Source organism: Sander lucioperca, chromosome 14 (assembly GCF_008315115.2).
Source record: "Sander lucioperca isolate FBNREF2018 chromosome 14, SLUC_FBN_1.2, whole genome shotgun sequence".
In the NCBI taxonomy this organism is placed as follows: Eukaryota; Metazoa; Chordata; class Actinopteri; order Perciformes; family Percidae; genus Sander; species Sander lucioperca.
In genome coordinates this window covers 12837850-12849800 of record NC_050186.1, presented here as the reverse complement: position 1 = coordinate 12849800, position 11951 = coordinate 12837850, and the positions used below count along the sequence as shown (strand labels likewise).

Genomic DNA, 11951 nt, shown 5'->3' with positions numbered 1-11951 from the left:
ATTTTTCCGATCGACAAATGCCTTGGCCGCGGTTCTCTGTTCCTCTTTTAAAATGAATGCGCTGTCGATATCTTCTATAACAGACGCGATGGCGGAATCTACACATCTCAATTCTCCAGCGGCAGCCATCTTTGTTGTAAACAAATTTCAACCCAAGCGCTCTTTGGTGACATGGTTGATTATGTTACTGTTGATGATCTGTCCATCAACGCATAAAGCCCGCCCTGACAATTTGATTGGTCCAAACAGCTCTGGTTTGAGCATAGTTGCTCCACAACGGATCAAGTCCAGACCGAACTTCCCGACCTCAAATGTTGTGGGCGGGGCTAAGTTCGGCTGGCGTCCAGGCTAGTGAAATTCATGTGGTTTTACACGTCTCTTTAAAAGAAAAAGAAACCCAACACAAAGAAAAAGATCTCTTCTGTCAGAAAGCGAACAGCATATTTGCCAAATTATCAAACTATTCCTTTAAATTAACTATGTAAAGCAACATGTATTTGACTTATCTTGTTCTTAAGCACAATTTTGGATCATATTGAATCTTCCAGTGTAACAGTGTATTATATAATACATGATGTGACTAACGATTGACACAAGTCTTTGTAAATACTAATCAGAGGCTTCCTTCTGATAAATGTGTACACAGTGCCATGAGACAAAAGATAGCTTTTATGTGTACTACATTTTATTTTTCTGCCCTGTTGATAAGATTGACATTGTATAAGGAGAAAAAAATCCCATTTGTATACTTTAAAACATCGTGTACTTTATAAGTGATGCATCTAATTATTAGTGTAATGTTTTATATATGTAACTATTTCAGACACCATGTAGAAGTGGTTTCAAAAGTATTTTACAACTGTTGACGTGGTGTAAAATGTCACTGTTTTCTATGTACTGTATACTCCCGATCAGTCCAATAGAAATACCAAGAAACAAGCTTGTGCTCATGTTTTTTTTCACTCTAGCAGCAGCAGTGGAAGAAGCTTTTGAGGTAACTTAGATCAGAATTATTTAAACCTCTCTTATGAAACGAATAGTCTGATTTAGTGTGGCCGGGTTGGATCAGTGGGTAGAGCAGGTGCACATATACTGAGAGGTTTATGCCTCGACACAGGTCCAGGGTTCGAATCCGACCCGTGACGATTTCCTGCATGTCTCCCCCCCCCCCCCCCCGCTCTCTCTCTCCCCTTTCTCACCTAGCTGTCCTGTCAAATAAAGGCGGAAAAGCCCAAAAAATCTTTAAAAAATAAAGAAGTCTGATTTAGTGATATAATACAGATAGGAAACTGACTCAGAAGTACAAGTAATTAAACTATCCTGTAATGCAGACCGAAGGCCTTTTTACGGTTCTGCTGAGGCTCCACGCAGAGCTTTCACCGTAGCCTACGTAAGTGGCCGTGTGTGTGTGTGTGTTTTAGAGCAAGGGAGAAGTGAGAGTGTGATGGCGATTATCTTCAGAGTGAGTAGCGACTTTAGAGTCATAGTGAGAGAAACAAAGTGTCTCCCCTGTTCTTTCTGACCACGGTGGGAGATCTGGAGCAGGAGAAGTTAACCCTCTCCTTGATTTCATGTCTATGGAGAAGGAGAACCAGGAAATGAGTCGGGGGGGGGAATGCAACGCTACCAAGCCACGGCCGAGCGACGTGCAGTTACATTTTTCGAGAGGCGCACATCAGACTGCGGCGCAGGGTCCCGCGTAGACGCAGAGGGGTCTGCGGGGGTACGCCGTCGATACTACGCACAACCATAAAAATGCCTTGAACAGTCCCCCTTAAATATAAACGCTGAACACAAACACTAACAACTTTTGTGAATTTTATTAAGAAAACAAAACCATTGGACATGATAAAAACCAAGCACTACTGATGGAATAAATAAGTCAAACCAAACCATAAATCTGTACAAGATCTAAAGTAAAACAAAATGGTCCCTAGGAAAGAAAAAAACATACAGGATTTTATATCTCACTTTTTTTTCTCTCTTTTTTTTTTTAAACAGTTATGAGCAAACTATAAGCAATCGGCTCAATCAGGTGAAAGCTACAACATAAGTGAGATCTTTTGTTTTTAAACTGAGTGTACATAATGCTGTTTATAACTGTTAATGTCAATACAATAGCATTTTAAGTTCCAGCGCTGCTGGACTGGGAATGAGGTATATGCTAATCCATCCTCTAAACTGAGACCATTTTTTTTTTTTTTTTTTTTCTTTTCTCTCCATCCATGTGAATGCTGATTTGTTGAAATCTGATCAAGTAATTCTGCGTCATAAAGTACTTCTTATAGCCCCTGTTATGTCATGAAGTCATTGGTTTGCAGAGTTTTCAATTGATTCCAATCCATATTCACGAGTAAATATTAATGAAACTAAATCTTACATGTGTGAGGCTGAACATTAAGAGGTCACAGGTCTGAATCCACACTATATAGGAGTTCAAGTAAATTGCACAGATCTGCACAAAACCGAGAGCTTGATGCCACACGTGTATAGATTTAGCCAAAAGACAGCACCTTGAAGGAGGATTAGAACCAATGCTTCAGCTAAAAGACTGGACCCCTCTGCCAAAGATAAGTAGTGACACACAGAGATGAGAAGTGATTAAATACAAGTCATGATGGCGGACCAGACGGGAAAACCAGTTCCCTGTAACTGGTCCGTTTCTACTTTAGAGGGAGGGGGGAAAAAATACGCCCCCTGAAGTCGACACAGACCAGCGACCGGGAACTCTGAATTATGAGGTTTGCAAATGTTAAAATGTTCAGAAGATAAAACTAAAAGTTCTTCTGGGTAGTGTTCAAATTCCAGTCTCCAACTGTTTGAAAAAGGGAGAGTTCCACATTTTGGGGGGGGGGGGGGGGGGAAACTTGATCCCATTTTCATGTCGGTACAGAAAATATGAAGCTACCAGCCAGGTGATGGTTAGCTTAGCATCAAGCCTGGAAACAGCAGGAAACGGCTAACCCGGTTCTCACTAATTAGCACGTTATATCTTGTTTAATGTTGCTCCGGCCTAAGAAAAAATTACGGCACATAAACCATGTAAAAAGCCGCAATATTTCTCTTTTTTTTTCGTTTTACACAAATTAAGCAACGTGTTAATAAGTGAGCTAAATCCCCTCTACAGCTCACTAATTAAAACATTACATCTAATCCATATAAAAACAATTAGTAGCCGTTTTATGGGGGGTTCCAGGCTAGTTGTTTCCAGTCTTTATGCTATGCTAACTTAAGCTAACGGTCTCCTGGCTCTAGCTTCGTATTCAACGCACAGACACGAGATCCATCCTCTCGGTAAGAGAGAAAATACCTCCCAAAATGTCAAACAATTCCTTCAAATATAAAACAAGTGTTGTAGTTGAATATACATATTGGAAAAGACTAATTAGTGATGATTATAAGGCATTAAAAAAAACAATAACATGGCACCAAAATTGTAATCCAAAACCGGCTTGAACTAAAATGTGTATTTAATCGTGGCAACTCAAGGCACACCTTCATGATCTACGCTACCTACGCCCGTCTTCACTACTTATCCAAGAGTTTATCTTGACCAGTACCATCTTCTTCTTAGTCTACAAAAACCACAAACTAACTCACTTTAAAAAAAAAACAAACGACAACATGTGAATGGAGAACTTTTCATGGATAGAGAAAAAAGACTTTCACTACAGCAGCAAATCTATCTGTGATCGATTGTGACATACCATAACAGTGCATTGACCCTCCTGAGAAAAAAACCCTAAAAACGTTTCCTAAACAAATGTCGAACATTAGATCTAACAGGAGGCGGATCGGGAGGATTGAAGTGACGTGGTCTTAGGGTGGAGGTTCCCCCCGCAGCCGCTGGTCTGAGACCAGGTTAGCCTCTTTAGAGCTAAACCGTTAGCAGTAAAACGTTTTTAAAAAACGGTCTCAGAGCAGCGCCCGGTGATCAACCTCGTCCTAATCTCAGATCCCCAGTGTTAACTCTTTTTAGTCACAGATGCAGGTCAGTGTTTGTCGCCTGGCCTGGCGGTGGCGGGGCTCGGTGGCGGGGCTCGGCGGACGGCGCCGCCCCTGGTCATGGAGGGGATTGCAGCCCGGGTTCAGAGCTTCTCTTGGCATTCGTGAAAAAAAGTGTAGAACTGGAAGGAAGCACGGAGGGGACCAGTGAATAGAGGTAATATCCATTCTCCCTCTGTGGCAGAGGAGTGTTAGGGCAAAGGTGGGGTGGGGGGGAGAGAGATGGACGTCCATTCTCCCTTTGGTATCGAGAAGGGGAGGTGGGGGAGTGAGAGGAGAGCCGGTGCATCCATTAGCCCTAAATTATCTAGAGTTAATGGAGGGAGGAGGAGGAGGGAGGAGAGGGAGGAGAGGGATGACTCAGCCCCAAACATTTAACTCTCTTCAAAGTCCTGAGACGAGGACTCCGATTTGCTTTTCTTGCTGGGCGGGGCCTCCTCCTCTAGGTCCTACAAGAAAAACACATGGAAAATAGTCTTTACAAATCATATGCACTTCTTCATGTGACAACGAGTCCGCAGTATGTACAAGCTCAACTCTTAAACCAACGAGGACATCTATATTTTCAAGACAAACTGTATCTGCTGATCTGCGGAGTTAGATTTTGAAGTGGCATGTGCCACCGGAAGTGGCGTGTTCCTCACCGTAAGACGTAAAATATAAGTTATAACGTTACAATATAACTTAGTTCTTCACCGTAAGACGAAAAATATAACTAATGTTGCAATATAACTTAGTTCTTCACCGTAAAACGTAAAATATAACTTATAACGTAAGATTTCGTTAAAATATACGTGGCACTTTCTAAAGCCACGTGGCGTCTTATCGCGAGGCTCGAGACACGCGGGTTGCGTTCAGGAAAAGAAGAAACGGTTGGGTTTAGGAAAAGAAGAAACGGGGTTAGGGTTAGGAAAACAACAAACGTGAAAAGGAAATATCAATCGCGGGACACAAAGTTACACGCGGGACTCGATCCCCGCTCTCCTGGGTGAAAGTCCTCTGTTCTACCCATCCTCCACCCCGACCAACATACCTAAACGGATTTTCGCCGTTTCATACTACTCGCTACGGCGTCAATTCACACGCAATTGGCATACGGAAGTACCGGAAGTACATGCCACTGGCACGTGCCCCATGCCACTTAAAAATCTAACTCCCTCTCCTGCTGATTCGGGTTTCTGCAGAGTTCATCAAGTTCAATTTAAGACTTTTTAAAACACCTTTTTAATCCCACATAAAATCCAATTATTTTTTTTAAAGTCACTTCAACAACAACTTATGAATGGCACATAGATGTCATTTTGTTTTTGGGCTTGTATTTCACTGTTTTGAGTTTGTTGCTATTTCTTGTTCCACTGATACAGCACGTTTTTTAATAACATTTAAGGCTACAAACTCTTTGTGGAAGCTAACTGGGGGTTCAAAGAAAACAAAGTATTCATATGTCACAACGTGGACACATAAAACCGAGAGTACCTGCATGGCTAGATCCCATTAAAGATAAGTTAGAAAATGTGGGTGGTTTTTTCCCCCGTAAATTGGCTGAACTGATCGTTTAAATATTCACAACTTGGACAACCAAACTAATGTGTCGTGGGTCTCGTTGAAGGCGTGATCGTACCTGAGTGGCTTTGCTGTCTGTGGAGTCCTTCTCCCCCGAGGACAGGCTGTCTCTCTTGGCACTTTGTCCTCTCTCTGAGGTCTCTGATGAAGGTGTGGTCTTACCTGAGGATTGTAACACGTCACCAAATCAGAACAGGAGCACATTTCTTCGTCTGGCAGTAAACATAGAGGAGGACTGAACAATGAACATGGTAGACGATGTGCTGTAGCTGCAGACACTTGTTTTCTGACCCTTTAATGACACAGTGTGGCGGTGGGAAGTAACTGCACAGTTAGGGTTTACACCTTAACTACACCGGTGCACAAGGGATATCCTAAATCTGTGGCTACTTGTTTTGATATCGACTCGTTTTCGACTGCCGAGGTGGTAGCAGCCGGAAACAACAAGACCTACGGTGAGTTGTTCAAAACCTTTTTTAGTGAACTCTGGGTACACAAACAATGTTGTCAATGCTTTCGTTAAGGTGTAGAGCCCCTGGTGATACTTGGAGCAAAGTCTCATGTTGTGTCGAGCCTTCTTAGTGTTTTAAAAATAGCTATTTTGAGGCCCCTGGCACTCCCATTCAAAAGGCCATTTGACCGAAAAACGAAAATACGGTAAATCTTAAAAGTGGCGCTTTCGTCCTAAATATGCTTTTAAACGAAAGTTTGACTCGGGTACATTCACAAAAAGACCCTAGGTTGCAGTTTGGCGAGAGTTACGCTTTAAGAAAGAAACTAATCAAAGATCAAACTGGATGCAAATAAAATTTCAAGTTAGATCCTGAAGCAATCAGTACTTAAACAATCTGAGAATTGACAATCTACCTTAAAAAAAACTTTAAACTGCCCCATTTGCAGTGTTTCATGATTTATTTGTAATGCTGTTTTTACTATTTTGGTGTACAAGAGATGATAATTGAGCCTTTACGTTAATTTGACAGCATTCGGTTCGGACTCGTGCCACGTTAAAAGGGTTATGGAAATGTTAGTAGATTCCAAGCTAGTAAGATTGCTGCTTATCTAGACATGGGACAGATTAATATAAAGAGGTCCACGTCTGAAAGGGGCTTTTGGGGGAAGACAGAGAAGCCGTTGAAAGTTGTATTTAACTATGAGGAAGCGGTCTTTTTTTTTTTTTTTTTCCTTCTTTGTGTGAAGTCGCTGGTCCTGACGTTACGAGACAGAGACGAGATTAGGGCGGGAAAAACAAAAACAGGAAATGGCTCCATCTGATCAACCGTACTGCTACACTACCACCAGCGAGCTGTCCGCTGAGTTAGAAAGAATGACAGTGAGGAGATCTTTGGTGATGTTAGGTGTGTGTGTGTGTGTGTGTGTGTGTGTGTGTGTGTGTGTGTGCGCGTGTGTCTGACCCCTCTTGCTGTCCGGGCTCTGGTCAGTCTTGGCCTCGCTGCTCTCGCGGTGAGACGTGGCGGCGGGCTCTGGGGCCGGGCTGGTGCTACAACTGTTTTCCTGTTTCACCGGGGACGAGTCGGCGATGGAGCTCTGGTTGCTGTTGTCATCTAGAAAAGAGGGAGAGACGGAGTCACTTTAGTTGGTTTTTGTCATTGTGGGATTGTCAAACATTGATCTCATACACAAAACATACCCCCTTTTTTATCGTTTTGTATTCCATTACATGAATTTGTGTGACATTAGTGCGGAATTTTTCATAAAAGATGCATAAAACCCCTCACGTCTGGGTAAGAAATCCCTCAAAATGTATATACCCTGTTGTTAGGTGATAACAGGGTATCTGCAGGTTTCAGAAAGCCAAAACAAACAGTTTTAAGTGCAACATCTTACGGTATTTCTAAATGAAGGATGTGGCTGCATTTCGAAAAAGGAGTCCCTGAATGATTCCTCTCCCTGTAGATGGTCTAAAATACAAGTCTGGTGTTATTCTAAGTTCTCCCACACCCCACCACTCCTCCGCTCTCTTCACTGGTTACCAACCGCTGCCTGCATCCGCTTCAAGACACTAGTACTGGCATACAGGGCCAAGAACGGATCAGCCCCAGCTTACATCCAGGACATGGTCAAACATCAGAAACCACCAACCCGCCCGCTCCGCTCTGCATCAGCCAACCTGCTCGCTGCCTCCTCACAGCGAGGGAGAACTAATCACTCAACTGTTTGCTGTCCTGGCTCCTAAATGGTGGAATGAATTCATTATTGACATCAGGATGGCCGAAAGCCTACACATCTTCCGCCGAAGACTAAAAACACATCTCTTCCGACTATACCTCGGATAAACATTATATATATTTCTTGAAGCTGCACTTTCATATGGCTCTTTGTAGTTTTGCTTATTTAAAGCTGATGTACTTGCACTTACTACTTGTTGTCTGGAGTTTGCACCTTCAGGGTTGAACGCACTTAATTGGAAGTCGCTTTGGATAAAAGCGTCAGCTAAATGACATGTAATGTAATATTCTATACCTTCCTCTAGAGCTGGGCGATATGGAGAAAATCAAATATCACGATATTTTTGACCAAATACCTCGATATCGATACCGCAACGATATTGTAGTGTTGACTATTGGTGCTTTCACAAAATATTTACACAATGAGATTTTAGATAAATAATCATCAGTAATGTGGATATAATAACTAAGTGGGTAAAGGCAAATAATAGAACAGTTACATCAGTCTGGTAAGTTCAGAAAAGTACATCACTTTACTGTAATGCAGCCTTTAAAACCAGGAAAACAATTATGCCATATTACAATATCCAAAATCTAAGTCGATATCTAGTCTCATATCACGATATATCGATATAATATCGATATATTGGCCAGCTCTACCTTCCTCACTGTCAACAAATCCCACAAAAAGACCAAAACCAACAGTGAATGTATCTCATAACAAGTAGTGTGTGTGTGTGTGTCACATGTCTATTTACTACTATTAGTTTGATAGAAACTAATTACTGAAATCAGGAATAACTGAGCATTAAAATATACACATAACTATAAATTTGTTTTTAAAGATGTATGTCTTCAGTAGGAACCAATGGGCTTATGGCAGAGAGTCTCAGAGAGAGTAGAGAGGTCCGAAAGAGTTGATCTGACAATAAGAAATATACAGAATATCGCCCGCCATGTCCTTTAAGGCTCTCCGTACGTACCATGCATGTCCATCATCCCTGGAGAGGAGCTGTTCTCTGGAGTCGTCAACTCAGAGCCGTATTTCTCATCTTTACCCTTCTTCTTATTTTTGTTCTTCTACAATGAGAGAAAAAGTACAGTGTTCAAACTAAACATTTAACATGTAATACTGGGATGTACGAACCAACGAAAACAAAAATGGTGGAGTCTAGAAAGGTCATGGGAAAAAAAGAATAGTTTGCCCTTGAAATTAAAGGCCAAAGCTTTTCTTTTCGTCTTCAGTATTTCATATAAAGTACCTGTTAAAAACCATTAGGTTACATGGTGCGTTTTGGGGTTTACTGTTAACATTTAACATCATTTAAAGAGGCTGAACTCACGTCGTCTGATTTGGGCTCCGTCACTGGCACCCACTTGTAGATGCGAAGGGACGTGTCTCCAACCGTCACCCATTTCTTCTCCCTGTGAAGGAGCGAAAAAACAAGCTGACTCAAAGGCTCAGAGTCCCCAAACAGTTTAGACACAAAGAACTGTCCTAATTATATAAATTATGCTGTCTAAATATTACAAAAAAAACAAGGCTATTAAAGTTATACAAGTTTAAAAAAAGGTACTGCAACCAATTGTTTTTGAATTAACCATTTAGTCTTAAGAATGTCAGACAATAGTTAAAAATGGCCATCTCAATTTCCCAGAGCCAATTATTACACCGTGAAATTATTCGTTTCCCTCCCCCCGACCAACAGCCCAAAGATATTAAAAGTTTAAAATGATTTTTAAAAAAAACAAGAGAACTGCAAATTATCCTTATTTTAGAGGCTGGAGCTACTAAGAAATTGGCATTTCTGCTAAATAAATGACTTAATATCTGTCTGTGAATGGAAATATTGTGATTAACACAGCAGGGAACATATGGTGTCAATAGTAAAAAAGACTCTAAAATCACTACTGAATCCCAAAGGCTCGTTATGTCTCTCAATACAATCACTGCAGCAGAGCCAATACTTTTAAAGACATCATCTTGGGCTTTAGGAATGTTTTCTGACATGTTATAAAACCAAATTGATTAACTGAGTAGATCATTGGGGGAATTACATGATTATGAAAACAATTGTTAGCTGCAGCCCTATTACGTTAGAAATTAGTAAAGAAATGTCAGTCACAATTTCCCACAGCTTAATTTAACATGTTTGTCTTATTTTGTTCTAGTTTTTTTGCTTAACTATCACATAGTTGCCGATTATTTTTTATGTTGATCTAATAATCAATGAATCAACTTACTGCTCAATTGATTGGTCAATTGTTTGATCAATAAAATGTAAGAAAGGTAAGACTGTTTAATCTCAAAGCGGTGGTGGAGAAAGTATTCAGTTACTTAAGTTAAAGTCCTGCATTGAAAATATTATCTAAATGTATTTTAAGTATCAAAGTACTCATAAATCAGTAAAATCCTCTATTACTATTGAATATAATATTGTATCACTGCTATATCAGTGTGAAAGTAGCATTAAGTCAGTTGGGATAAGGCGAACAACACTTTATATTTCATATATAACGTTATTCATTAAATATTTATATTTTTCAAAGTATTTGTGCAATCTGGAAAGAAACTAACGTTACAGCTGTTAAATGTAGTAGTGAAAATTACAACATTTTGCTCTGAAAAGTGAAGTTTATGTATAAAGTAGTAAGAAATGGAAATACTCAAGTAAAGTACAATTATTTTAAGACTGACAGTACTTGAGTAACAATGTACAAGTCCGTGTAACATGAAGTAACTGTTACAGCAACAGAAAACAAAAACACCCGAAATAAATAAATAAAATTAATTTAAAAAAAAAAAGAAGGTATATTTGTAGTTTAATATTCAGTATCACAATGGGTTTTCTTTTTAAATAAAAAAAGAAGAAAAGAAAATCAATAAATTAACGTTATTTTGAAACCACCAACTTCTACTACTTTGACCTGGGGACGTTTGATTAAACTACCCAAAATAAATAACACACACCACATAAATTCTGCCACCGGGCGGGGTTACACATCTAAATTACACAAAAACAACACACTCCCGACATAAATGTGTGTATATTTGAACAGTTATATGTGTATAAAAGTGTCCTTGTGTAAACGTTTGGACTGAGTCACTACGTGTTCAGCCATGCACTACTGTTAGCCTACTTCCCTCTCCCAACCCCCACCGTGCCTCCTTCTCTATCAGACCCAAAGGGTGACTCAAAGCGCTTAATTTAAAACTCCAGACGGACTAAACTACTCTGACTCAAGAGCGCCGTCGTCAAATTGTTTCCAAGTCAACAGTTATTGGAGGTTTCGGTCCGAAAAACACCACATCCTGAGCGTCAAGCTCAAACAGCAATGGCTTCATGTGACTGCATCGAAATGGCTTCTGGGTTTGCCGTGAAGAGAAAACGAGAACATGTTGTATGTCTGATATAAAAGCAGCCAGACGACGGGGACGGGCTGAGGCGGTGCACAGCACTAGTGCGCCCCGGTGCACCTGAGCTGCAAGTACATCTGCCGTGAATCCCCGTTCAAAAATCATCCTTTTCTTTCAATTTCATCACTCACTCCGTCTCCTTCCCTCTCCTCCCCCAACAAGCCGAAGCCTTTCTCGTGTTAGATAACGAAGCACGTTTTTTTTTCCTTTCCCTCTTACCATTTTCGTACTTTCTCAATTGCGGCCATAACCCTTTTGATGTCATCTTTCGCCCTGCTCCGGGTCTCAGCTCGGACTGACCTGCCCGACATTGCCGCGGTGGGTATAATATTTTTAAAGCTCGCCGGCAGTTCAGACACAATGCAAACAGTAGAGCGCACAGAGAAGCTACTGCGCCTGCGCGGGCTGATAGAGCAGAGGGAGAGAGGGGAAGGTGGGTGCTGGCTGCAGCTGCACTATGAAGACAGATCTGTCTCCCTGCTGTGTGTGCAGGAGAACAAAGAGGCTGCGGCCAACTTTAAAACAACTAAAAACTAATAGAAGTTTGGTTTTAAACTTGGGGATCTGTCAGCTGAATGTAGAGAAGTGCCGGAGGAAGTACTCTGATCTTTTACTTAAGTAAAAGTACTCATAGGCATACCGCATTGTAAAAAGTAAAAGTCCTTCATTGTAAATGTTATTAATGTAAATGTATGTATACGTATACTAGGTTTAGAGTATTATTGGCGCTGTAAGTGACTGTTCTACTATTGTATATTATATCATTAGATTATTAT

The 11951-nt window shown here is 40.7% G+C and overlaps 1 protein-coding gene across 2 annotated transcripts; it reads right to left on the bottom strand.

Moving 5' to 3' along the window:
* Positions 1-1805: 1805 nt before the first annotated feature.
* Positions 1806-11598, bottom strand: bcl7a (BAF chromatin remodeling complex subunit BCL7A). Of its 2 annotated transcripts, XR_004895042.1 has the most exons (7): positions 11395-11596; positions 9101-9182; positions 8741-8837; positions 6984-7133; positions 5627-5730; positions 3273-4454; positions 1806-2866 (listed from the first exon to the last, which is right to left on the bottom strand). XR_004895042.1 is itself a non-coding variant. In XM_031301252.2 (6 exons), exons 1-6 carry the CDS (start codon positions 11484-11486, stop codon positions 4380-4382), a joined length of 600 nt encoding a protein of 199 aa, XP_031157112.1. In that variant the 5' UTR covers positions 11487-11598; the 3' UTR covers positions 3075-4379. The 2 variants fall into 2 exon arrangements, 1 of the variants encoding a protein (XP_031157112.1); XM_031301252.2 differs by lacking the exon at positions 1806-2866 and having other exon boundaries at positions 3075-4454; positions 11395-11598.
* Positions 11599-11951: the final 353 nt, after the last annotated feature.

What these genes read in the sequence shown, in the direction of transcription:
- bcl7a (XM_031301252.2), bottom strand. Translation starts at nt 11,486, where the DNA reads ATGTCGGGCAGGTCAGTCCGAGCTGAGACCCGGAGCAGGGCGAAAGAT. An exon ending in AGGGATGATGGACATGCATG is followed by an intron (nt 7,134 to 8,740) that starts GTACGTACGGAG and finishes CCTCTTTTCTAG; the next exon opens with ATGACAACAGCAACCAGAGC. An exon ending in CAGACAGCAAAGCCACTCAG is followed by an intron (nt 4,455 to 5,626) that starts GTACGATCACGC and finishes TTTTTCTTGTAG; the next exon opens with GACCTAGAGGAGGAGGCCCC.